Source organism: Anthonomus grandis, chromosome 1, assembly GCF_022605725.1.
Source record: "Anthonomus grandis grandis chromosome 1, icAntGran1.3, whole genome shotgun sequence".
NCBI classification, from domain to species: domain Eukaryota; kingdom Metazoa; phylum Arthropoda; class Insecta; order Coleoptera; family Curculionidae; genus Anthonomus; species Anthonomus grandis.
In genome coordinates, this window is record NC_065546.1 from 35,131,707 (window position 1) to 35,159,501 (window position 27,795).

Sequence of the window (27,795 nt, forward strand, 5' to 3'; positions counted from 1 at the left end):
ATGGTAACTGTTGGTTTGTCAGAGACAAAACTAGATCCTTTATGGAGCATACAAATATGTCACAGGTTGATGATACTGAATTAAAAATTCTGCACATTTGATATACGGGATCCTGAAACCTAATGTTGGTTCTGGCGCGATCTAAAGCAAAAGCGATATTTGCTCTAGAAGCAAATCGTGGTACATGAAATAGAATATCGTTCAAGAGAGGAGGAGAATTTAGTTGATTATTGACCAACTTCCATAAGAATGTTACAAAATGAATTGTTTTCCTCATGGCCAGAGATTGCAGATTAAATCTACCTAACAACAGATCATGATCATGTCCCCTAACAGGATATATTCCATCCTCACGAAACATAAGAAACTTTAAAACCCTTCTCTGAACACTCGTAGTACACACGATGTAGCCAACATGGCATTCATAGAAAGGACACCACACATGAAAAGTACAATAGTTTTATTGAGTTTGAGTTGTTAAAGAGTCGGCTATTTCGAATGACAAAACCCAGAAGTTTCAACGAGGAGGCCACTGTCTGTTCAATATGTGGCACAAATGTGTATCGTCGAATACAACCCCTAGATCTTTAATAGAAGTACTTCTACAGAGGATTTGATTGTCTATATTGTAATAAAACAAAACAGGATCCTTGGTTCGGTGAAAGGAGATCACACGGCATTTCGAGATGTTAAGACATAACTGATTTCGACTGCACCACCCCCTAATTAGGTACAAGTTACTCTGTAAGAACAAGCAGTCCAAGATACTATTGATACACCAGAATATTTTCAGATCATCAGCATAAGCTATTCTATAAGATCATTAATATAAAAGATAAAAAGAAGTGGGCCGAGATTGGATCCCTGTGGGACTCCAGAAGTTGAAACAAAGGTATTAGATCTGCAACCTTCCACCTCAACAAACTGTAGACGGTCAATAAGGTATGACGAAAGCAACGAAATTAGCCTTTCTGAGAAGTTGAAATGCTTGTTCAATTTTTCCAGCAGAATGCTATGATTTATCTGATCGAAAGCCTTTCTGCGTAACTGAAATCAGTATACACCACATCAACCTGACTTTTTCTATCGAAGGCTGAAGAAATAAAATGAGTCACATTACAGAGGTTAGTGATGCACGACCTTTTAGGAATAAAACGGTGCTGATCTATAGAGAGTAGTGATTGAACTTGGGGAAGAATTCTGTTATAAACAATAGTTTCAAAAGTTTTGGAAAAATTGCAAAGTATGGAGATAGGTCGGTAGTTGTCGATTCTGTTTATATCGTCTTTTTTGTGAATTGGTATTACTTTAGCACATTTCCAGACGCCTGGAAAATTGCTTTTCAAAATAAGGTTAAAAATATGACATAAAGGCTGACAAAGGACAAACATGCAGTCTTTAGCCACAAAACTTGGAACACCATCTGGACCGGCTGTCAATTTGTTTTTTAGCCTCCAACTAGCAGCAATAATTTCCTCAGTGGTAATTGATGGAAGAATGTCAATGAGGTCTGAGGAATTAGAAAATGGATAGGTTTCTCCGAGGTTGATTGGATCTTTATAGGTATTCTGAAAAAGTTTGGCAAAAGCTGGCACAATATTTTCTGTTCCTTGAAAAGAATTACCATTGGCATCGCACATGATAGACAGAAGTGAAGAGTGACCTTTCTTAGCTCTAACAAAAGGCCAAAACGATGAGGGATCAGTGACAATGTTCTCCTCGGCTTGCGTCACAAATGAGTTATAGGCCTCACGGGCTTGTGATTTTACTGTCTGATGAAGCCTGTTGTATCTGGAAAGATTAAATTCAGTTGGAGAGGATCTATAATCACGATATGCTTTTTCCTTTTTAAAGATATTAGAAATAATTTGTTTTGAAAACCATACTGGAAATCGCCGTCGTCATCGTTGTTTTAAAGGTGCTGAAGCAGCAAAAGCTGAATCAAGTCTTTTGTAAAGTTCCTTGCAAGCGCTGTCAACGTCAGAAGACTGCAAGACGGACAACCAGTCTGCATCAAGCAACAAATTATACATGAGTGGAAAGTCTGCTTTTCTAAAGTTAAACTGCTGTAGATTATTTGAACTTATAGAAGGATTATATTTATGAGGGGAAGTCGATTTAAAAGAAATTGTCAAAGCAGGATGATGCAAATCTTCGTCAATAAGCGGTGATATACTTTTGATGACACTGACGTCGAAATTTGAAAAAACCAAGTCAAGAAGCCTATTATTAACATTTGGAATATTGTTAAACTGCTTAAGACCAAGGATCTCGCATAGGTTGGTCAAAAGCTTGGACTCGACGCTGCTGCTTCGGTTGTCTGATAAGACGGAATATTAAAATCTCCAACAATCATAACGCGTTTTGTGTGGACCAGATCCAGTGACATAATTGTTTCACACAAGGTCTCAAAGTCTCTCTCGGTTGTGCAAGGAGGGACATAGATTACAAATAAATAAAATTAAGTTTTTGAGTGAAAAAAGATAAAAAACCAAGATTCCACAAAATTTTGTTTTGAGTAGAGCTTCAAAACTCTGCAGATCATTAGAAAGTTCAATAGAACAAAAGTTGACTGAAGTTGTAAGAAGACTGTAGAAGACTTGTTGACAAAACACGAAGCAACTAACTACCCATGGGACGATGGAAGCAACGGTATCCCGATCTTAAAAATTATTTGAAAAAGTATGTTTATTTTTCCTATAATAAATATTTGACTGTATGAGAATCCCCGACATGCTGCAATACTTTTATAAAAAAAACACAAGGATGGTAAAACCACTTAAACCATCAACAATTGGATAACAATATATATGGTTGTTTTGATTGCAAATGACTTCCTCTATTGACTCTTTTCGTTTAGACATCTAATTTTTGGAAAACAATAACTATTAAAAGGTGGGTTCAGCAAATCAGAGTGTGGTACCCTTCTGACCAACAGCGCCAACTTTCTGAAACTTGTTTTCGTTCATTTTTGGGTACACATGTTTAGCATACAGATCAGTCTCCATACCTCTAGTCTCCTTGCTGGAAACAATTAAAGCTACACGGTTTGTCAGATTGTTAACATATAATATATACATTACATATAATATAATGTATTTTGAAACTCATTTCCTACAATTTCAAATACTGTTCGGGGACTAGTTTCTGTTATAATTCGTTGCTGAACATCATCTAGGGAATTTGGTTGCTTTTTTTTTAACACCACAATTTTCAAGTACTATCAATTTCAAGAAAAAAATCAAGGGGCGTTAGATCTGGTGATCTTGGCGGCTCTTCTACCTCTTCTTCCAATCCACTGATCTGGAAATGTATCATTTAAACAATGTCACATAGGAAGAGCATAGTGAGGTGGCACTCCATCTTGTTGAAAATATATTAGATCTTTTTTTTAAGTTCCTATTTCCATTATTATCTAATTGATTTTCTATTTATTCAACTATAAGAAGATAATTAGTGTGAAAAATTTCGAAGTTTCGCCTTTAAGATTCCCACTAATAAATAAAGGCCCAATATTCCTGCCCATACATAAATTTTTCTGGGTATTGTGTGTGTCCTTTCCAGCATGTTTTTGTAGGAAACCCGCAAAAACATGCGGGTTTTCCTAGTACTAGTATATACAATTATGTTCAATAATAGAACCAATTAAAAAAAAGTACATTTGTTGATAAAACAAATACTTTTAAGCAACTCAAACATAATTCTCAACTGTCCTGTCACTTAATTGTATAAAGGTATGTGTACATGTAGGGATGAAAATTATTTAATTTAGTACCTTACAAACAGATCCATGAGAAATTCCTGTTAAAGCTGAGCCTTGGAATAAAGACATTGTAGGATTTATAGCAATAAATCCTACTATTTGTGCCACTTATCAAGTTCTCTATGCTGAGCCCTTTTTTTGTTTGCCGCCTGTTTCTTCAAATTTTAAAATCAGTTGCCCTACATAAATGTGATGTAAATGTTCCCTGAAACCTTCATTTGAAATTATGTTAAATTGACCATAGGGCCAACCATTTATAACATTTTTGAAGTACAATCCAACGAGCGGAAATAGGTCATGTTTATTTAAAACAACTAAAACCTGATCCACTATTCTTAAAGTATTTGGAGCAAAAAATATTCTTTGTACCTAAAAACAATTCCAATTTGAGCATCAAATATCTTAGTATAACTTTTAATAATAACAATGTTTTTTTATTTAATGTACAGCATTTAATTTAAATTTTACTTTTTTGAACCTGTATCAAATTTTAAAAAAATTGCCCAAATGAATACTACTCAAAAAGAATTTTAATTTGAAGTATCACAAGCCCAATAGGTTGCTCACCCCATCACCGTATGCTAGTTCTTCTTTCCCCTATGTATATAACATTCTTACCAAACTAACTTTTTTACTTCCAAAGATATTTGCATTGAAAGTTTTCAAATTAACCCAATGTATAAACTATGTATTAAAAACACAGAAGTACATTTGATATAGTAGACAACCTAGAATTTCATGTTTTTTCTAGTTGGATTCTGTTATTTAGGAATCTGCAATTTCCTGTTAAAGTTTAACTTAACTCTTCCTATTTCCTTTAAATTAATATTTACTTAAATAAAACCTTAAAAGATAGACAACTTTAAAAATTCAATACTTTTCTTACTGAAAACATACTTTGCATGTTATCTACCATAATTACATGGTCAATGCCTTGTTTATGCCACCAGGTAGACAATACTTATTTACATTTCAATGCAATATATCATGTTAAATGTATATTTTAAGTTTTAATTTCATTATCAGATATTTTTTAGCATAATTTAGGTGGCAAGAAATAATTCCTTGAGGCTTTTTCTTATAGCAAACATTCTGTTAGCAAACATTCATTATTCTTGAGAATACTTGTAATATTTTAAAAGGGATTTTACTTGCATAACATATAACTTACGTTGGTATATGATTGTTTGTTCTACTTAAAGAACTTTCAGACAATTTGGTTTTTGGGATGGTCTATCTACAATTGATGCTATTCTGGCTTTTAACATAAAACACTGGAAAACTGTAACTCTAACCTAAAATCTATTGGCATTTATAAGTCTTGCTTTAACACCATACTATGGTCCAGAGCCATACTGTGGTTTAATGAAGACCCACATCACCGAAGACCTAAACAGATGGGAAAAAGAACAATTGCTGTCGCACTGGAGAAGAGCACCAGGACTAAGACAGGCAAAAAAGTTTATAACCACTTGTAGAAAAAGAGCTGAACAGCTCCTAGACATGAACAGATCAGACATCGGAACAGCAGTCGGACTCCTAACCGGTCATTGCCCAGTGAAATATCACCTAAAGGCAATAGGTATAACAGAGGACGACCAATGTAGATTCTGCAGCAATGCCACAGAAACAGCAGAACACCTGCTCTGTGAATGCCCGACCCAACTCTGCAAGAGGCTCAAGTACCTGGAAGGGGTACAACCAACACCTCAAGAAGTGGGACAACTACCTCCCAAAAATATAGCTTTGTACGGCAGAAGTCTAAGACTTTTTGAGACAAACTAAGACAATTAGAGTTATGCACAAAATATCTCACAGGTAGCAGTGCTGAGCGGCGGATCAGCCAAAACGACTCCCTTCTCAATCTACAAGTCTTGCTTTAGAAATTCTGTAGGTATGGAGTAAGGGGTGACAGCTTATACATGGATTAGGTGTGCAACTGATAGTTCCAAATAGTGTCAAATAAATGGACTGTTAGTCTTAACACTAACAAACCTGAATTTATGCAATTCTATCCTGCTAGAACAAACTCAGCTAGAATCCTGGAGGGATTGAAAAAAAGAGAAAACAAAAACTAGTTTGGTAAAATGACCTCAAAGAACTATGCAATCCTTCAGGTAGATTATGTAAATAAATCCACCCTCACAATGTATTATTATGGTTATTTAAATTTTCCTCTATTTTATAGACTTCTTATAGGGTAATTCAAGAAATATTAGCAAAGTACTTATCTCCCAAAAATGATAATAAGAAGCATGTATAGACCTCCCCAGCAACTTCCTGCAAACCTGTTTTAATCTAATAAAAAATATTGACTTAACATTATTGCTATTATATCATTTTAATATATTCAGTTAAAAAGAGAACTAATTGCTTAAGCAGATTTTATTGAGAATGTATTGGACAGTCTATGTAAAAATTATAAAGCCTTTCAAATGTTCATAACTAGAGTTGTAACACCTCATAGTGTATCACTGTGTACAAGTTTAACCCCTAAGCGGAGTGCAAGTCAACACCTCAAACGTACCCCAAAAAAAAATATTTTCGTTAAAGTTTGAAATGGCAACAAATTATCTACGGAAACTTTTAATCTATTACCACTAATTACTGGAAAATTATGTAAAAAATACTACTTACTTTTGCCTGCCTTGGTGCAGACAGCAGCAGCTATGAGAACCTAAAAACAGAGCCCCATTAAGTAAAAATTACTGTTCCTACATTTGTAAAAAATGTGCACTTTAAAATCCTCTTTACGTACCATCTTAAATCACGTCTGGAAAACCTATTTACAATATTTTTTTAATAAAAACATTACACCTAATAATGAATAAATTTTGTGAGTTGGATGACGTTGGCTGTTCAAGCTGTTTGACGTCTCCTCATTTCGGTGCTGTGTTCGTTTCTTTGTTAATGTCACTCTGGAAACTGGGACGGCCCAGGCTTGCATGTGATAGAGAGAGTCGGCGAACAACCGGCGATTCAGTTGACAAATGAAGTTTTTTATGTCATCTTAGTACTGTGTTGCCAAGTCTTATAACATAATTTTTTAGGAACGCGACATCGATATTGAATATCGGTGTTAACATCGACACCTACAATCGAGTGCATCAATAAGATCGAAATAAAGCATCCACGTTTGTAAATATCGATGTTCGGTGGTCTGTTAGCATTGTGCATGGGTACTTTCATACCAAAACAGTTCCAAAACTGACTTTTAAATGACACTTTTATTTATTTATTTATAATACGGGAAACCCCCATTAACTGTAAATTTTACAAAGCAATAATATTTACATAAACAACTGTCATAATCTAAACCTACTTAAAAAATTAATACTAAAGTAAAAAACACCTATACTACATATACTAGAAACAACCTTAATAATTTATATGCAAGAATGTAAGTACAAAATTTTATGCACAATTATGAAGTAAGTGACCTCTTTAGATGCATTAAGGAACTTATGTTAAACACATCAATATTCGAATTGTTTAACAAATTCATATACCTATCCATAGGATTATTAATTCCATACGATGTTCTGTGGAATGGAATGTTAAAGGTTACATTATGGCGCAACCCGTGATGAGGAACATTAAATCGTATGCGACCCAACAGAGCAGAGCAATCAATAAGCCTATTAACGATCTTATATATAAAACTAGCACCAGAAATATTACGGCGTTATGACAGTGTCGGAATAGATAATTGACTTTCAATATAAGAATAGTCATGGTTCTCAATAACAGTTAAAGTTCTATGAGCACAATATCTCAGGAATTTATGTTGAACTCTTTCTAAAGCATCAATATGAATCTGGTGGTATGGAGACCAAACTACAGAGCAGTACTCCAATATAGTTCTTACTAGGGAGCAATAAACCCTTCTTGTTGAAGAGACTGAGAAATATGAACAGTTTCTCATAACAAACCCTAGCAATTTTGATGCTTTTACAGAAATTGAATTAATATGATCAATAAATGTGAGTTTCTCATCAAAAATAACTCCCAAATCCCTAATAGATGCAACATAATTCAGTGGCTCATTATTAATGAAGTAATTGGATAGAAACCGGTTGATCCTGCGAGTGAAACTAATAACACAACATTTCTTAACATTTAAATAAAGATTGTTTTGTTCACACCAATTATTTAAGCGATCCATATCTGCTTGTAGTAATTCTTGATCCACAATACTACCAACCACCCTCCAAAATTTTAAGTCGTCTGCAAACATCAAACACTGACTATACAGGAAACAGTTAACTATATCATTAATAAATAAATTAAATAATAAGGGTGATGTATGCCCTCCCTGAGGGAGACCTGATGTTACGCTGATAGGATCAGAAAGATGTCCACCTACCCTGACCCTTTGAATACGGCCAGTTAAAGAATTTTTAATCCAACTCACAAAATCAACATGAAACCCTACGGAGATCAGTTTTGACAGAAGAATTTGATGATCAATACGATCAAACGCCTTACTAAAATCGGTGTATATAGAATCAATTTGTTTATGATCCTCTAATTTACTCATAAGATCAGATTGGTAACAGATCAAGTTAGTGGCAGTAGACTTATTCTTGCAAAACCCATGCTGTGAATCTGATATTAAGCCTTTGCATAACCAAGAAAGTTGATTAGCTATAAGGCTATCAAAAAGTTTAGGTATTGAAGATTGAATGCAAATACTTCTATAATTATCTATGACATCCCGACGGCCAGCTTTAAACAATGGCACAATAAAACTTTCCCTCCAGGCAATTGGAAATGTGGATGTTTGTAAGGAAGCATTAAATAATAAAGATAAAGGAATGGCGAGAGTACATACACATTTCCTCAAGAGAAAATTTGGAATCCCATCTGGGCCTGCAGTAATCTTGTTAGGGAGTGAGCTAATACCTTCAAATATATCTTCAATTCAAATATATATGTTAAAATCTTAGTAATGTTTAAATTTAAACCATTAGCGGGACCATTTTGCAGCTGATTATTATCAATGCCAGGAGAATAAACAGTTTGGAAAAATTCCTTAAACATGTTTGCAATATCCAAACCACTGGACGCTTGCTTGTCACCATAAAAGAGGATATTGGGAAGGGTATAATTGGACCTCTTATCATTGATATATTTCCAAAATGATTTAGGGTCATTCTGTAAGCCGGAATCTATCCCTTCAATATATTGTCGGAAGCACAAATCAGACATACGTTTGCATTCAGACCTAAGGCGAGAAAATTTTATATAGTTTTCGTCTGTATTATCTCTCATATATAATGAATGAGCACTCCTTTTGTTCCTAGTTAACTTTCTAAGTTCAGGGGAGAACCACTTAGGAAATGAGGAAGTTCTATATTTCTTTAAAGGAATAAAATATGCAATCCCCATAGAGAGATATTCATAAAAAACGCTGATTGATAAGTTAAGATCACTATGAGATAAACACTCGAAAGATATTAAGCTCATTGTAGTTACCGTTTCGGAAATTATACAAAAATTCTTCATAAGCTAGATTTGAAAAAATTGAGTTATTTGCTGTTGAAATATCCAAATGACACTCATATCCAATATGATGAAAATTAACTACAAAAAGAGGGTCAGAAACTTTAAGAACATTTAAATCCTTAACATTAGAAAAAACCAGATCTAAAAATACATTTCTATCATTAGGAATCAAGTTACATTGATAAAATTTTAAATAGCCAAATCTTTGTGCAACATCTACAGCTGGGTCACCTCTTGGGCATTGAACCAGGAGACCATGCTCGTCATTGCCCCATGCAGCCCTTGGTAGGTTGTAATCTCCAAACAGATATACATTTAGGTTGGCATATTGAGTAGTAACACACTCCATGGTTTGACAATGCCAGATATAAGTATCCCGAGGTGATTGTGGAGGTATATAAACACCACCAATAATAAACTTAGTCCCATTACACTGGCATAGAATCAGAATTTGCTCAATACGGTCCTCTTGAATAGACATGCACTGTGATTGTATACTATCAGTGACAAATATCAGAATACCACCTCCACTCAACTTACTGCTAGTCCGATAGCTTCTGTCACATCTGCACACACTTTTAATAAAGCAATGTGTAGAAACAGGAAACAGATTCAATTCTAGAAATTCTAGAAACAGGATTCAATTTTCCAATACATAACAAAAAAAATTTTTCACCAGAACAAATATTACCTTAGAATATTATAAGTACACAAGGCATTCAATGTTCGAAGATTATTGCCACGGCTGCTGTGATGTTAGAAATTAAACGCTTTTTCGAAAACTATTTAGCACCAATCAAATACTTAGGTACAAAAGTATTTGGCACACTTTAACAATTACTTCACATCAGATTTAGTCCAAATTCTGAATAAATATTCCTATTTTACTTCAACTAATCTCTAAAATGTGTAAAAACTAAAAAATTTATTTATATTCACTAAAACAAGTAAAACATCAGATTGGGTCGGCTGGGATTCCCCGGCTTTTGACCAATAACCGGTTTATTTGCTTTATGATTCGCGAGCTTCTCTTCTGGGCTGTGTTGCTAGATGTACGATAATTATCGATTTCGTACGATAAAACCAGCGCTTGTACGATGTACGATAGTACTTATGCGATAATGCCACTTTGTATGATAATTTTGACTAAATTTTATTTTTTTTTTAATTCAAAAAAATAATTAAACCCTACTTCATACAATAGTAATATTTTGTTACCAATAATATTTTATTTAGTCACTAACATACTATAGCATTAAGTAGGAATTTATAAGTGTTCTGTGCATTAATAAGTGTTTGTGGTTGCCTATCTAATGGATGGCACATATTACGAAATATATAAACGGCTATGGGCGGCGCGGCGCCGTACACAACAAGAGTATATCGAATCGCGTATCGGGGAGTCCCCGTTCTTATTTTTCGTCAGAAATTACTTACAGCCTATAGTTTACCTGCGTTAATTATGAGCGTGTTGATTTTGTGTTTGTCGTTGATTTTATCTAAAACTAGTGTAAAAACTAGACTAAAAAAAAATAAGAAGTAACCATGTCTGATTCCGAATCTGAACGTGAAAGTAGGAGTTCAAGTCCTGTATATAAAAAGTTGAAACGCGGCGAATGTTCCCAAAAGTTTAAGCACCGAAAACAAAAATACCGAGTGGAGTGGGAAAAAGACTTGAGGTTTAAAGGTTGGCTTATTAAAAGTAATGGTAAATTGTTATCAATAATTAAGTTTTTTCCCTTTATCTCATATATTTAAATTGCACTTTCAGATGAAAAGGCTAGGTGCCGTCCTTGTAATTTAGAGGTTACTGCAGAACTAACCGTTATTAAAAATCATGCTAAATCATCAAAGCATGTTCAGAACGTAAAAGCTTTTCCAAAGAGGACAATAACTAACCTCTTTGTTTAATAAACCTGAGAGTTCTTTGCAAACTGAGAGCAAAGTGGCCGAAATTAAAATAACAGGATTTTTGACAGAGCACAATATCTCTTTTAATTTAATTCAGCTGATCATTTATCAAATCTAATTAAAAGTTGTTTTCCTGACTCGAAAATTGCCCAGGGAATGTCACTATGAAGATTTAAAGCGACTCAAGTTTCTAAAAATGTTATTGGTGTCTGTGCCGAACAAGAAATAATCTCTTATTTAAAGGGCTCCAAATTCAGTCTGATTATTGATGAATCTACTGACATTTCATCAGTTAAAACTTTATGTATATGCGTAAGATTTTTCCATCCTAAAATCTGTAAAGTTGATACTCTTTTCTGGAAACTTTTGCAAATTTTCTCTGGGGATTAACCTGAGAAAGCGGATCAAGGTGCTACTAGCCAGAGGCTATATGAGGAAATAATAACACTCCTATCGCAAAATGGTATTCGTATTAAAAATATGATTGGTTTTGCATCGGACAGCTGTAATACCATGTTTGGTAGTAAAAACTCCGTGGCAAGCAAATTAGCTAACGATATCCCGGGATTAATGCTTCAGAAATGTGTATGCCATTCTTTGCACTTATGCGCAAGTGAAGCGTGTAAAAATTTAACCCGAATGTGTGAAGACTTGGCCAGAAGTATTTACGGTTTTTTTAAAAACAGCCCTAAGCGACAGGCAATGTTTAGAGAATTTCAGGACTTTTGTAATACTGAACCACACAAGATACTTAGACCAGCCCAAAGTCGTTGGTTATCATTATTGTAGGTGGTTAAGCGGATCCAAGAACAGTGGGAACCTTTAAAATTGTTTTTCACTTTAAATTACCTGGAATATCTTCTTATATCCAGCGGGGAAATAAATATTGCTTTTAATAAATTCGAGATAAATATATTTTATATTTTTTTGGAATGGGTTCTACTTAAATTTGTCGACCTTAACAAATATTTTCAGAGCGAAAAAGTGGTAATTTTAAATTTACACAGTAAGATGGTTATGTGTTACAAAGATTTTTTATCAGCTTTTATGGAACAAAACTATATCAATAAAACAGAAATTGGTAAAATTGACTCAACTGATGATGCACATTTCCTTCGAATAACAAATATGTATTTGGGTATTGGGGTTCTTCAGAATATAGATTCTTTAGAGGAACCTGCTAAAATTGATTTTCTTCAACGCTGTCGTAATTTTTTAATTACTGCTTGTCTAGAAATAAAAAAACGGTATAATTTCGAAGATCCTGTGCTAAGTAAGTTGCCCATCTTAACTTTAGATAGTATATATATAGTAACTTTATGTAGTAGATAGTATATCAACTACAAAAAAATTCATATTCCCCGATTTGTCCAAGTTTGCACTAAATGTGCTGTCACTACCGCATTCAAGTGCTAGTTGTAAAAAGGCAATTTTCAAAGGTGAATTTAATAAAAACTAAGGCAAGATATAGAATAATAACGAATACGTTAAATGGTCATATGTTATCTTCCCAGAAAGTTCATCTAGAACAAAACTGTTTTAGATTTAATCCTAGTGAAAAAATGTTGAGAAGTATGACGTCAGCCACACTTTATCAGAATAAAGCTGCGACAAAAGAGAAAGAAACTAACGCAGAATCTGAAGACGATGATATAATTTTTGATGAATGTTAACCATATTTTAATTCAAATTTTGTAATATTTAGGAAATAAAGACATTTAAGAATATTTTCAGATTTTTTTTTCCCTTAAACTTTCGACTTCAAAGTAATATTAATTAAACTTTCAAAGGTATAAATATCGACGTTCAGTACGATAATGTACGATAATTTTAAACAGGCTATACGATTATTCTCTTTATGACATCTAGCAACACTGGTTCTGGGATCCTAGGATTATACTGTAATCACATAACATGACGGTGCGATGCGAGGTTAGTCTCCTTTATAATTGGTGGGTTACTGATGGGTTTGTTGTTGGCAAATTGACAATAAAAAAGATATTTTTGTAAACTATTTCGATGTTGGGTGGTAACATCAATATTCTGAAATGTTACCATCGATGGCAAAATATCGAGCATCGAGTATCGACCAAAAAATATCGAGGTTTCTGCAACATCAAATATCGCACATCCCTATAATTTGTTATTCATTGTTTAAGGAGTTGTTTCTTCCTTTTATCTCTTACAAAGAAAAAGCTTTTTTTATTTCTGAAAGGCTTTAAAAAGTTAGTGCGTTTATAGATTGCCACATCCATGGATAAGAAATAAACCAAAAATGGTCATTTGGCAATGATGCATTTGGAATGCCAAAGTAAACTTAACCTCAAACTTGTCATTGTTGACACTTAGGTGTCACTTTTGTATTACATAAATAAGCCCCAAAATCTATTTCGCTGTTTTTAAATTAAGTTATAATGTGGTTTGAAATTTTACCAAGTTTGAGTATTATAATGGTGGCTATGGCAGTTCCACATGCTTCCGCCTATGTAATCAACAAATTGGTAAGGAATGTAATAAAACTAACAAAAATTATAACTTTAAGTGGACTGACGGGAGCACCTTATCCTTGACCGAAGTGATTTCAGTACCCACAGAAGAAACCCAACCTATCCTAACCTTTTTCCTAAAGAGTCCTGTAAAGTTTATAATACTAGTAAGTGTGCACATTGTTTAATAGTTTCCATTAATATGTTTGCGTAGGTAACAGGCAACATGTACAGAAGAAGCACAATAAATCAGGATCTCCGGTTGCAATATATGAGAAGTATCAGGCTAGCAGGTGACCCCTATAACAACAATGGATTAGAGAGTATTCCTGACGAGTAAATGGAACTTAATTTTGTTTATTTAAAAAAATGTAGAGCTGTTTTAAGGTAATTAAATAAAAGTCCAATATTTGGGGAAAATATCTTTATTTTTCTTTATAAATTACATAATTTACATCATTCCAAAAACCCTTAAGGTAAGTTTTATGTCAATACAGTGATCAATTTAGTTTAGTTTAACTGGTAAAACTGAGATAATTAATCTAATTTCTCAAAAAGGATTTTAAACAGGATTCTTTAAACAGATTCCCACATATTTTTTAGTATAACAGAATTTTGCACTTTTGTGAAATTATTTGTAAAAAGAATCTTTTTTATATCTATCTTAAATGAATTATACCTCATCTTTAAATATAAGTAAAAGATACAACAAAAAAAACTAAGTATCAAAAATAAACATATATTTTTTAATTAAATGATAAATAATCCATGAAAAAAAAACACCAATGAACTGCTTAAAATTCATTTTGAATGTGGACTTAACGAATAAAATAAAGGGACAAATTATGTACAGTAGGGTAAAATACTACCGCAACAAAAGCAGTGATTTTTTTTCCATTTTTTTTTTAAATATTTTCAACTTACGAAATGTTAATAGAACTACTAACGGTAAAGTTTCCGACTTCATTTGAACACAATTCGCAATATATCAAGTTAAAACTATTAATTAATTTATATAAACAATAAAAAAAATTAAATTAAGTATATCTTTCTGACTTGTACAGAATATAATAGGATAATATATACAACAGTATGTCCAAGGAAGAAGTATTGCGATAATATTCTACATTAAGAAAAAAAAAATTATTCAATGGATGTGTTTTATACATACGTGGTTGTGCGGTAAAATGTCCTTTCTACCTGAATTTTGGATCCTTGAAGCATACATACAAACCTGTAAAATTATAATTATGAAGGTCTGAGTTTTAGCTATGATATCCCACCTTATTTCCTATCATTTCTTTTCAAGTACATACTGCCTCTTGTGTGGCACTAGGTGGGGCCTAAAAAATACTCAAACATGTTAAGCTTACTTATTTTTAACATATCTTGAACATAATAATGTTCATTCTCAGAGGTTCTCTAAAAAATTTTAAGTTGGCATTGGCTTACATTATATGTATAGTGTGTTAGGGGTTCGATTTCCGACATTTTACCAATGTGTTTGTACATCTTATTTTACCTATAAAAAACCATATAAATGGGGGTCGTACTCTTCACCGAATAGTCTTCTGAATTGAAGCCAACAAAATTTTATGCACGTGGAGGGCATGGAGGTCAAATTTACCAGATTTTAAAACCAATTTTACTAAAAAATTATTCAAAGTAATGAACGAAAACTTTGATTCTGATGAGAAATGTGGAAAAAATTGTGTGCCTTTTTTAATTTATTATGTTTTAACTTAAAGGCCCTTAACATATCGTTTTTTTCTTCTAGTTTATATGCAATAAGCTATGCTAACAAATAAACATCAAATTGTTACCGCCACGTACGCTAATAGTTTATGTAAATGGCCTGGCTAGATACCCCTTTCCCTTATTACCTAATGAAAGGTTACGTGCATACTCTTGAAGGAGCTTTTCCATGGTTTCTGGAGCTTTCTGGTAATCTTTCTTTTTCATAGTTCCCAAAAAAAGAAATCCAGAGGAGTTAAATCGGGAGAACAAGGCCGCCAGGCGACTGTACCACTAGGTCCAATGCATGGCACATAATTAGTATTAAGATATGTTAAGGGCCTGGGTTTTAAACTAAAGCATAATAACTGAAAAAAACGCAAACAATTTTACCACATTTTTCATCAAAATCCAAGTTTTTCGTTTACCTATTATTTTGTGGAATTTTTAAGTAAAATTGATTTTAAAAGCTGGTAAATTTAATCACATTTTAAATAAGATTTTACCACGTTTATGCATGTGGAGGGCATAAAAGTGATAGAAACATTTTGATATGGCTTCCATTCCGACGGATGAAGATTGCGACCCTCATTTAGGGGAGAGGGGGTAAAATGATCCCCCTAAGAAAAAAAATACTTTAAAATGGGAAAATATTTTCTTTAAACTTCAGTTTGATAGAATAGGCCTATAAAAGAGTAATTTCTCTTAATAAAACCACACTTTTAACAAAAAAAAATATTTACTTTTTAAAAATTTTACAAAATAATAAAAGTCGCAAAGGGATCATTTTACCCTCGTATTGGAGGTAAAACGATCCCTTCTACAAAAAAATAAAAAAAAATACTCTGACAGTATAATACCAAGATAAACTGTATTTAAAACCTAAGCTTTCTCTGAACTTTTGCTAGTGCTAAAGGAACATCGGAGCAATGTTCGAAAATAAATTCATCCTCATCTTCTTCAACACCCGCACACAATTCGTGAGCCCATTCTAAACACTTTTTGCATTGAATCCAACCATCAACTGGTGTAAAATATTCTTCACAGCAGTAAAGACAAGTTGGATTTGTCTCGTCTTCCGAATCCGAAGAGTTGGAAAGGCTTTCTTTTATTTTATTTCCATTTTTCGGCGTCTTCTGCTTTAGTGTCTTCTTGTCATTTCTCTTTTTTGTTTTAATTGTGTTTTCTTTTACTTCCTTTTTCTTGATACTTTCTTCAAGCGCAGTTTTGTATGGCGTGCTGGTCAAGACTGCACTTCCACAAGACTTTCTCTTTCTTGTGTTTCTCTTGCCTTGAATTTTTGGAAATGGTTGACATTCTTGTGGTGTCACTGAAAAAGATGAATTTATTTGTTCATCTCGTTTTGAGCTGGGCCCAGGCTCAGGATTCAAGTACGGATCGTTTGAATCACTAGCATCATTATCAGAAGCTATATTGGATATATCTGTCAATGGGTTACATGGATTGGAACCTGGTGCCACATCTTCTACAGTTTCATCAGTCTCACTAGGTATTTGATCGGTTACTTCGGCGGCCAAAAAGTCAATATCTGAAAAAACCTCTGAGTCAAATGGAAATATGCCAGTTTTACGAAACCCGTTTATCCCATTTGATGGTATGCAAGCCTTTAAGTAGCCTTCGCAAAATATTTGAATTATTTGAAACACCGTCACGGTTTTACCAGGATGATGGTTTAACCATTTTTCCAATGCTTGGTCTAAATAAACACTAAGGGGACCCATAACAGCAACGTCCAACGGCTGCAGCTTGTGAGTACAGTGTGGAGGTAAACACAAGATGGTTACAAAGTTTTCTCTGGCACTTAAAATAACATCGAGATTTCTTGTGTGTGATAAATGTTCATCTAATATAAGTAACACTGGCGCATCCTTACTCGGCTTGACGAAAGATACGAAGTGAGTAAACCACTGCTTAAAAACTCCGGTACGCATCCAACCACTTTCATTACACGCAAAAATGGTACCCGGAGGAGCTGCATTTGTTAGTTCGGCCTTTATTCGCTTTCTACTAAAAATAAGCATCGGTGGGACCAACCTTCCAGCAGCTGATACACAAACCACTGCTGTTGTTGAAACCCCACGCTCCGCTGATGTTACCCTTGCCACTTGTTTGGAACCTTTTCGTGCCAATATTCTTAAGCTTCGCCCAGGAACAGTAGAAATCGAAGTCTCGTCTACGTTAAACATTCGGTGAGGCGCATAATTATTTTTAGAGTAAATCTCTTTCAACAAATTGAAGAACTTTGTCACAACTGGTTTATTAAAGGCTCTAGCCCTAGCAGTTGACGTCGCTTCAGGACACCTCAAGGAAATCTCTGGATGTCTTCTTCTAAAACCGCTTAACCAATCTTTACCAGCAGCTTTTTCTACATGAGAAAACTTGTGGGGAATTTTGTTCTTTTCACCAAGTTGATAAGCTAGTTGTCGCAAATCACGAGTTGTGAGTCCATACATCCTGCTTTCAAAATCTAGGATATGAGTTACTAACTCTTGCTCTTGTTCCGGCGAAAATACAGGGTGGCAGCTCCCAAGTGACTTTATCTCTAGCTTTGCTACCTTATTTTTGTCCATTACACGCCGTTTAAGCGACATTCTTGGTACGTTAAAGATTCGGGCAGAGGTTTTCACAGGCATTCCTTGCTTAACTTCTGCTTCGTGGCATCCTGTAACAATACGACGTAAAATGAGTTTGTAAATAAAAATTAGGATTTACAACAATTTGGTAAGAACTAGGGGGTAAAATGATCCCCTTTTTAAAACGGGATCATTTTGCCCCACGCTTAGAGGATCGTTTTACCCCAAAGTGACATGCAGTACCATTTGTTAAATGAAAATTAATTGACATATATTAATTGAAAACAAAAACCACAAATCAACTCAGCATCCCTTCCTCAACAAAACAACGTAAGAACTTTGGATCAGTCACATTGTTAAAAAAATAAATAAAACAAAACAAATACCTTACCTTATAAACGTGAAAAACACAAGTTCTCGTAGCAATTGTTGGATTCGAACTGAATCGCAATTCCGATTGTGGTCTATTTATAACCTCTTCGCCTAGAATTTTATTTTGCATAAAATGGGAACTTTTAAATTGCGGGATCATTTCAACCCGCAGGGATCATTTTACCCCCCTTCTCCCCTACACGTTTTTTGTCGATAAAATTGGACGCACAACACGTGGTTAAAGTATCGGCAATCGAACCCCTAACACACTGTATATGGTTAAAATTGAATTAAATTCTTGGCTTAGTGATAAATTTTTCTTTGCATTAAAGTCAAAGAAAATAAACGTAGTTTTTGAAGAACACTATAAACATCTTATTTGTGAAGATCCTGTTAGAAGCTAAACATTAGGTATAACAATTTTCCATGGTTTTTTCTAGGCCAATTTTAACTCCTATTTGAGTAACAACATTTATACACTCCAATTCTGAACCAGTGAGAATGAACATATTTATGTTCAAAAAAATGTAGGGCATACGAACTTATTAGTTATTATATTTATTTGAAGGGAGGGAAACTGTGTATGTATGTTTTATTTAGCTATTTTCTTAATTCTAAAAGCCAAATCAGGTTGAGAAAAATTAAAATCTTGAACTAAAGATCATTTTGTTTTAATTAATATCTTCTTTTTTTGTTTATTACATTATTATTATTAAATGAGTCATAAAAATTAAAATTATTATTATTATTAAAAGATAAAAATTAAGACTGTAAAATTTCTATCAAAAGGAAAGAACTATTCGAATATTGCTTAGTAATTAAATTTTACTTCAAAGTAATAAAACAATCCAGAAACTATTATCTAAAAAGTAAAAAAAAAACAACAAAATTCCTAAACACACTCAATAGTACTACAAAATTTTCAAAATAAAATAAAATAAAATTGTTAATAGCAGGACAGGTAGTTTTAAATAAAAATTATAGCCAACGTAAGTTAGTTTTTCTTTAAAAAAATAACCCATTCCTGATATTTTCCATTTAGAGTTAAAAGGAATGTTCCCTTCCCATATCTTTCACAACCCCCCAGATTACTAATATTTCCTTACTAATTACTAATTAATTACTAATTACTAATATTAACTTTAAATGAAGTGTCAAAAGTGTAATAATATGGGATAATTATTCTGAAACTTACTTGAACGAATGTAAGTTCTTGGGTTTTTTTATTAATTAAAGTTTGAGAGGTTGGCACAGCACTGGCAAGAAATGTGTATTACGCTCTTGGGGAATCACATGTCAGATATGAAATATTTTAATCTTTTGGGGGTCTTGTTCTAGAATCTAGAGCCTTATTCAAATCTCCATTCAAAAATTACAATACTCTCCCAGACAATCCTGTCGCCCATTCTATATCAAGGGTAAAATTCTTACATTACCACATATTTTTATTGTGGAATCTGTTGACTTAATGCATAGATTGCAGTTCTACGATCTTCTGTCAAGACAGGATCGATCTTCGCCCAAGATTAGTCTGCTCCTTTTCGTAGAGTACAGTATACTACATTTTTATGGAAACCTCCAGGTACAAAAAATTAAGCGGTGTTATGCTACGGAATCTCGCAGGTCATCTTACTGGTTGATTATCGACTTGTTGGGAAATTCGCACTTTAGAAATGTTGTCCATTATATAGTGGAGCGCCATCTTCTTGGATATTCAAGTTTTGCAGGGTAGCTAGTGGAAGTGCTTTCACTACGATAGTTTTTAAGAGATTCCAATATTTTTCGGAATTTAAGTTCTCGTTAAAAAAAAGGACAAGTAGTAGTAGTAATAGTAGTATAATACCTAACCAGACGTTGAATCGGAACATAACTTGGTGCTTAACTTGAACCCGTGGATTTTTATCTGACCAATAAATGGTATTTTTACTATTAAATAGTCCACAATTCGTAAATTGCCTCTCATCTGATCAAAGAACTTTTGAAGAAAAGTGTGGTCTCTCGTTATTTTTTGGAATAAACCACTGATAAAATGCCATTCTTTTAATGGCATCACCATTCTGGAGTCGGCAGGGCTGTTCACAATAGGGGATTTTAATGCTTTAAAATAGGATTCAATTTGACGTAAAAGCGTGCGAGTGTCTCTCTCAACCACGCTTTGCATTAGCAAATTTTCTTTATTTTCGTCTGGAAGTTTGTTTTCCTTTACCTTAGCAAAACTCCCGTAAGCTACACGGTTATCTTTCAGATGCCTAAACATAGCTCTGTCAGGTTGTCGTCCTTCCGTATGTTTATTTAAATACGAACACTACAACATTTCATATTTTTCATAATTTGAAGTTATTTATTTTGAAACTCACAATTAATTACACACACTGTATAGTGACAATAAATTCTACTTTAATAGTTATCTAGGTCCAGTTATCCCGCTGTTTTTCTTATTTTCATTATATCCTGTTAACTAAGAGTGAGTATTCATTCTAGGGATATTACACAGTATATTTCGCATTTTCAGAAAACCTGCCCTGACTATTTCTACTTTTCTTTTTTTTCCTGCCAGTTATATGTAGCTGTGATCATTTTGGAGGGTGACGTTGATTGTGTTTCAATCGAAAACCATCGTTCTAATCTTTGACTCATTCACCTCTAATCCCATTCTCAAACCTTTATCCGTTAGAGTACTCGATAATGCCTGCAGTTGTTACTATGGTGAAATCTTAAATTTTAGTTATTTATTTAGCAGTTTATTTCCAACAGGCAAAGCCCAGTTACAGGAAAATCTACAATTAATGTTTTGAAAGTGTAAACAAGTATTAAATTACTATAAATTAAATAACAAAAAGAAAGAAAAATAAGGAAAACTTAAATTACTATAGTAACATCATGTATATATATCAAAATTAAAGGAGATAGAGTAAATTAACATTAGAATGAACAAAGAAAGGGATTCATGGGACAAGGGAAAAAAGGAAGAGAAAAGGAATTATGTTAACTGTTGGTTTGTCAAAGACAAAACTAGATCCTTTATGGAGCATACAAATATGTCACAGGTTGATACTGAATTAAAAATTCTGCATATTTGATATACGGGATCCTGAAACCTAATGTTCGTTCTGGCGCGATCTAAAGCAAAAGTGATATTTGCTCTAGAAGCAAATCGTGGTACATGAAATAGAATATCGTTTAAGAGAGGAGGAGAATGTATTTGATTATTGACCAACTTCCATAAGAATGTTACAAAATGAACCGTTCTCCTCATGGCCAGAGATTGCAGATTAAATCTACCTAACATCAGATCATGATCATGTCCCCTAACAGGATATATTCCATCCTCACGAAACATAAGAAACCTTAAAAAAAATGACCGGCACGGGCTCTATCACCAGGGGGGCGGAACCTATGCCTGCACTTCAGGAGTTCATCTGAAACGTCCCGAGTTGACTATTAAGAAAACAACCCTCTTGAATCTGCTAAGCTTGCCTGATGGGATGTTAGAAAAAAAAATAGACAACTTGATGGCAAAGTTAGAAAAACTAAACTCAAACCCGGCAATTAAGTTTCTTCTGGGAGTCAAGGTATAAGTCCTAGCAGGATCCTTTTTTTTTCTCTTAATATCTTCTAATAACCCATAACCCACAGTCCCAATTCTTAATACATACTCCAAACACAAATCCCACGCCAAATAATCCTAAAACACCGTAAAAGACCAGTTACGTTCACACCTTTGTCCGACCGTTTCTCATCTACCAAAAGTTCTGCATGCTGAGGGGGCGTCGCCTGCTCTGTTGGCTCTTGTCCAATAGCATCACACCAAGCCCTTATAAATACAAGCAACCAAACCTTATCCCGTTCAGTCGATCCCTATGTTCCGAGTAGTCAAAATCCAAGCACCTAGATGCGACCCAAAATGATAAAAAGATTGATGAAAAGGTAATGATGAAAGAGATCTCGACAGTACGTCATTTCAAAAGACCGGCAAGAGCCATATGATACTAGTCTGGAAGAAACCAGTGTATAACAAGCAAGCATGGTAATGAAAAATGGTATTTTCAATAGAAGAAATCACCATTATTGGGCCACAGAAAATCCTCGTTTGGGAAAGAAGTACGACACCAGGTGCGTTTTGGATTCAATATGTGGGCTGGTATTGTGAGAAGAAGAATTTTAGGCCCTTTCATTTACCATCATCAGCATTTACCATCATGCCTCTAGCAAAAATTCAAAAACATTGGTTAGAACAAGATGGAGCACCTGCTCATAATGCCCGAGTAGTTAGGGAATATCTATCAACTAGATTTCCAAGCTGACATATCAGCACATATTCCAGAACGCCATGTCTAGCACGTTCCCCCGACACTACTCCCTTAGATTTCTTTCTTTGGAGGTATGTTAAAAATTACGTTTACAAAAACAATCTTGAAACCGAAGAAGAACTTTGAACATTGGTGTTCGAGGCTTTTGAGAGTATGACAGCAATTATTGTCAATAGTATGTTGGAAGCCACGATGGTAATTTTAAACCAGTAAATATCGGAAAACGCGGAAATCGGAATCCTACGGAACTTTAAAAAACTTAAATAATATGATAAGCCTGTAGCTCCAAAGTAAGAAAGTGGAAGATTTCAAGAAACTCATGAACCAAAACTTCTACCTGAATATTTTTAAAAGAGCTTCAAATTCTGCTAATGTGGATTCAGGTACAGAAAAAAATAACGTGGGACGTGTTGATGCAAAACCCATTAATGTAGATCTTGACGAAGACCTTTAGAAATAAAAGATTCTGTATCTTTTGAATCAGAAAGTTTTTGTTCACGTTTTTTTGTGTACAACTCGTACATCTTATTTAGATGTTATTTGTGGCTACTTAAAATATGTGATTGCTGTTAAGATGTTCTATGTATTTCTATTGCAAAAATATGTCATATTATTATGTTATTGATAAAATAAAGGTCACAAGCCATAATAACCTACCGATAAACTATCTTCCATAAAGATCACATAGAATCGTTTGCTTGAAAACATATCTTTGATTTCAGGATTTAACCAAAAGTTTCATTTTAACTTTTCACAATAAAAGCTAAACGTGGCTTATGTACCTTGTTCCCCCGAGCACTTCATACACACAGTTAAAATTTAACATATTTATATTTGAAAAACAAAGAAATTAACATCTCTTCTTATTTGTTTATTTTTTTTAGCTTTGCTGAAACCATCTGATCTTACAATAGTAAAGCATATTATTTAATATGATTTCATTGTAGAATAAAATGAAGGAAATTACTAAAACTGTCTGCAAGAAATGGAAAATTATTTCAACTACCATTCAGGACTAAAGTCCAAAATATATAGCAAACAAAGAAACATGTCTTCTCTCGCTCGTTTTATATATTAAATAATGCCAAAAATATATTCATATAAAAAATATTTTGTAAAAAGATTCGAATAATTCCCAAAAGGATTTGGCTATTTAAAAATCCCTTATTTTTTGCTTTAAAAAAGTGCTTACAACTTTCTTATAAGGAACAAAAAGCGATAAATAAAAATAAAATAAAAATACCGTAGGAATTTTCACTGGACTCGTATTCGTGTCGACGAAACTGTGGGACGAATCCTCATTCGTCGATGTCACCGAATTATTGGAACTCTCGTCGAACTAAAAAGGAACCGCAAGAGGAAATGGTTCGAATCAAAACTATAGCGTCAAAAGTCCGCCGTTATAACATTAATTCAATTTAATCATGTTATAAGGAACTTTTATTTTAATACGATTATGATTCCTACGCGCTATTGATGCATCGATAGTGGCGCGTCCTCACGGCGTTGTCGCCCAACATTTTCAATCGGTTGTGTTAATGCAATCTTTGAAACACTTAAAACAGAAATAGCAATGACGACACAACAGACTGAAGAGGTGAGGATGCATGCGACTCCCGAAATCAATATGCGTCTGATAAGTTGTTTATAGAGTTACTTACACTTGAGGAGCTTAATTCGTTGCCGGACATTCTTGTTTTTTTTGCGGAGGGTTCACCCTCGGTACAGTCGGTGGACTGGCGCTTTCTAGAATCGGTCGAGAGACCGTTTTTGTTCGTAATTGTTAAGCTTGATTTGCGTTCTCTCTTTATAACGCCCGGTGGTAAATATTGTGGTAACTGTAAAAAAGATTACAATACAATATAATAATAATAATAATAATAATAATAATAATAAATCGTCTTTATTTAACAAACCCTGCAAATTACAGTATTTGCCTGAACAGGCAAAGATTAGTTAAAAGCTACTCTTTATCTCTTAACCTATCCAGTTTAAAAAATAAATAAACTAAAATTAATACTACTTTAAAGTAAAACATATGTTCCATCAGCTAAGTAACAATTAAATAAATTAACTGAGAACAACCAATCATTGCTGTTCCAATAATAGATCTTTATAGAATCTTCGATAAAAATAAATGGTAAAATGAAAATTTGGCCTGAAACGATTAAATAGAATGACAGCTTGATAGGTGAAAGAACGTTCAAACATTGATGTAGTATGACGTGGCATTGAAAGTATATTATACCTTATATTACGACTATGAACCTCAGTTCTGTAAATCATCTTTTCACACAAAGAACACAGGTGTGCGTGTTTTAAATAGGCGATATAAAAATACTAATAAATACAGCTTAAATATATTCACAATTTTTAGCCATTTAAGTTGTAGTATAGCTTGTGATACATGTTCGTATTTCCTAAGATTATTAATAGAACGACAACATGTGTTTTGAATACGCTGCAAGCGATTTTGCGTTATTCTATCTAGACATGGGTAATACACAATTATACAATAATTAATGATAGACATAACCAAGGTTTCAGAAAGCTTTTTTCTTGTTTTGTAATTTAAAATCCTTTTATTTGCATAAAGCATTCGCAAGCGTAAATAACATTTTTGTAATAACATATTGCAGTGATCCCTAAATCTGAGAGATGTGTCAACAATGAGACCCAAAATTTTTACGTTATTTGAAAAAGTGAGAGTAGTATTATTAAGCGTAATATTAAATGTATTTTCTATGTTATGCCGTTGATTGCGACCCGCAAACAATAGAACTTTAGTTTTAATAGGGTTAATCTGCAAATTATGTTCACTGGAGAAATTCATTATCTGCTCCAAATTAAAATTAATGGAGTCTGCTGCAAGCTGAACATTATGTGGATTAAATAGGTGCAGAACCTGAGTATCGTCCGCATACAGGTAGACGTCCGAGTTTAAGGCTACGTTAGGTAGATCAGAGGTATACATTAGGAACAAAAGTGGCCCCAATATAGATCCCTGCGGTATCCCGGAAACTATTATTTTTGATTCAGAATATTTATTTTGTACCCGTACTCGCTGCGACCGTCTCCATAAATACGATTTAAAAAACGATAAGACGGAGTCATCACAACCAAAATAAGACAACTTGGCAACGAGCAAGTCATGATCAATCAAGTCAAATGCCTTTGAATAATCCAGTGCCACCAAAATCACAGCCAACTTTTTGTCTAAGGCTGTAATGATATTATCTGTAATATTTAGAAGAGCACTAGTAGTGCTATGACCTTTTCTAAGTCCGGATTGTTGAGCTGGCAGAATATTAGTCTCACAAAGGTGATCCATTAGTTGAGTATGTACTATTCTTTCCAAGATTTTAGAGACAAGAGGCAAGAGACTTATGGGCCGTAGGTCTTGAACATTTTTGGGATTAGGAACTTTGGATACTGGGCAGACTATAGATTCGCGCCATGGTCTAGGAAAATAACCAGTTTCCAGGCAAGTGTTTACAATATGAGTAATATGATTAATAAGATGAGGCAAGCATAGATGCAACATATGAAGAGAAATTCCATCATTTCCAGCTGCATTGGATTTAATATCATCAATAACTTAGAAACAGTAATCTGGTCCACCAGGGCAAAATGAAAGGTGTGATCTGCGCAAAACTTATGGTTTTGGTAATAGTTAATTTTGAAGACAAGCATTTGACTTATTGAAAATGCTTATGAAATAGTCATTAATTGTATTGGGCTAGGTCACTCAATTGGTAGTTCCGATTCTGTTTTTGTTTTAATATTTAAGTTACCTAAACCTTTCCAAAGTCCCTTACCAGATTTGACAGCTTCCAACTGGTGTAGATATGCGCTTTTTCAATATGTTGAAAAGTTTAAAGAGTTGCGCGGTCCGCCAAATTATCATAATTTTCTACTTGTAGTAGGTTTACAAGATACAGGGTATTTAAAGTTGGAATTTTAATTTGAAAATTCTTAATAATTTTGTGATTTTAAGCAGTATTGTCTTGAAAATTGACGGCTTTATGTGTTTTGACATGAAAATTATAAATTTTGTGGTGAATTTAGCATTATTTATACAGAGCGTTAGTTACACCCTGTTACTTAGGTAAATTACAACATATCCTTTTTTGCCTAATCAGTTATGGCTAAAACGACTAGAAAGTCTAAAAGGCAGTTCAATTTTGAATAAAAAAGGTACTCTTGTTTATTTTATGTAACTCTTATCAGTTTTTAAGTTATTTGCATTTTAAACATTCAGCGTAAAGAATCCTAAGCCACCGTTATGACATTTTTTTTCAAGTAGGCTTGTATCAGCACTTATCAGTTTTTCGTGTAAGGAAATTATATGAAAATTTTACTGTCATTAAGTAAGAGTGTAGTAAAAATTCTAAAATAAGAAAATGCCACGTCATAATGAATATTCCAACTGTGAAATGCGTGATATGATTTGCGTTTTTGCTCAGTTCAAATTATAGTGGACTCGGTGCAGCCAGAAGGTATTTAGAATTATACCCAAATCGAAGACAACCCAATCACAAACTGTTCAGACGTATTTATACCCGCGAAACGGGGTGTTTTCATCCTAAAACCTTAAATGGTGCTCGAAAAAATATCAACGTCGATGATGAAGAGGTTTTAGCTCGTATTTCGGTAAATCCAGATCTCAGTACTCGCCGGTTGAGTACGTCAACAGGAATAAGCCAATCGTCTATCTGCAAAATTTTAAAGAAAGAGAATCTCCGTCCATATCACTATACTCCTGTCCAAAATTTGCTATCTCAAGATTTACCAGTTCGCCTACAGTTTGCTCAATTTATGCTAGATAAACAATCCGAAAACCAGAAATTTCTTTTTTTACCGATGAGGCGACGTTTACTAGACGAAATGTTTTTAATTGGAAAAACAATCATTTGTAGAACTCCGAAAATCCATATGCTCTAAAGGAACGTCATTTTCAGCATGAATTCAAGGTAAATATTTGGTGTGGTCTGATATCTGGTTTGTTTGTTGGTCCTTTTGAACTTCCCCCTAATCTGAACGGACCCCTCTACTTAAACTTCCTTGAACAACAGTTAAGCCCACTACTGGAAGATGTACCAATATCCAAGACAGGG

At 33.8% G+C, this 27,795-nt stretch overlaps 3 protein-coding genes across 4 annotated transcripts in view; 1 reads left to right on the plus strand and 2 right to left on the minus strand.

Annotated features, from left to right (window-relative positions):
• LOC126736183 (coatomer subunit delta) overlaps nt 1–6,678 on the minus strand; it is a 30,395-nt gene extending 23,717 nt beyond the window's left edge. The window contains exons 1-2 of the mRNA XM_050440425.1: nt 6,522–6,678; nt 6,401–6,440 (exon numbers count right to left, since the gene is read on the minus strand). Of these exons, the coding sequence (XP_050296382.1) occupies nt 6,401–6,440; nt 6,522–6,524 (43 nt within the window). The 5' untranslated portion in view covers nt 6,525–6,678. The remainder of the gene's footprint in view (nt 1–6,400; nt 6,441–6,521) is intronic.
• A 6,669-nt stretch (nt 6,679–13,347) lies between these two features.
• On the plus strand, nt 13,348–14,090 carry LOC126745292 (uncharacterized). The gene is made up of 3 exons (XM_050453067.1): nt 13,348–13,683; nt 13,725–13,835; nt 13,883–14,090. The coding sequence occupies exons 1-3, from the start codon at nt 13,597–13,599 to the stop codon at nt 14,006–14,008; spliced, it is 324 nt and encodes a 107-aa protein (XP_050309024.1). The 5' UTR covers nt 13,348–13,596; the 3' UTR covers nt 14,009–14,090.
• Nucleotides 14,091–14,393: 303 nt separating this feature from the next.
• LOC126735005 (poly(A) polymerase type 3) overlaps nt 14,394–27,795 on the minus strand; it is a 29,575-nt gene continuing 16,173 nt past the window's right edge. Inside the window, exons 8-11 of one of the 2 annotated variants that reach the window (XM_050438875.1) lie at nt 24,340–24,516; nt 23,922–24,017; nt 14,952–15,011; nt 14,394–14,902 (exon numbers count right to left, since the gene is read on the minus strand). In XM_050438875.1, coding sequence (XP_050294832.1) covers nt 14,973–15,011; nt 23,922–24,017; nt 24,340–24,516 — 312 coding nt within the window. In that variant the 3' untranslated portion in view covers nt 14,394–14,902; nt 14,952–14,972. The remainder of the gene's footprint in view (nt 14,903–14,951; nt 15,012–23,921; nt 24,018–24,339; nt 24,517–27,795) is intronic. The other variant, XM_050438882.1, reaches the window with a different exon arrangement.

Excerpts from the sequence above, each read along its gene's own strand:
- LOC126745292 (XM_050453067.1), top strand. The coding sequence starts at position 13,597 with ATGTGGTTTGAAATTTTACCAAGTTTGAGTATTATAATGGTGGCTATG. Across the intron at positions 13,684-13,724 it reads CCTATGTAATCAACAAATTG|TGGACTGACGGGAGCACCTT; the intron begins GTAAGGAATGTA and ends TATAACTTTAAG. Across the intron at positions 13,836-13,882 it reads CTGTAAAGTTTATAATACTA|GTAACAGGCAACATGTACAG; the intron begins GTAAGTGTGCAC and ends ATGTTTGCGTAG.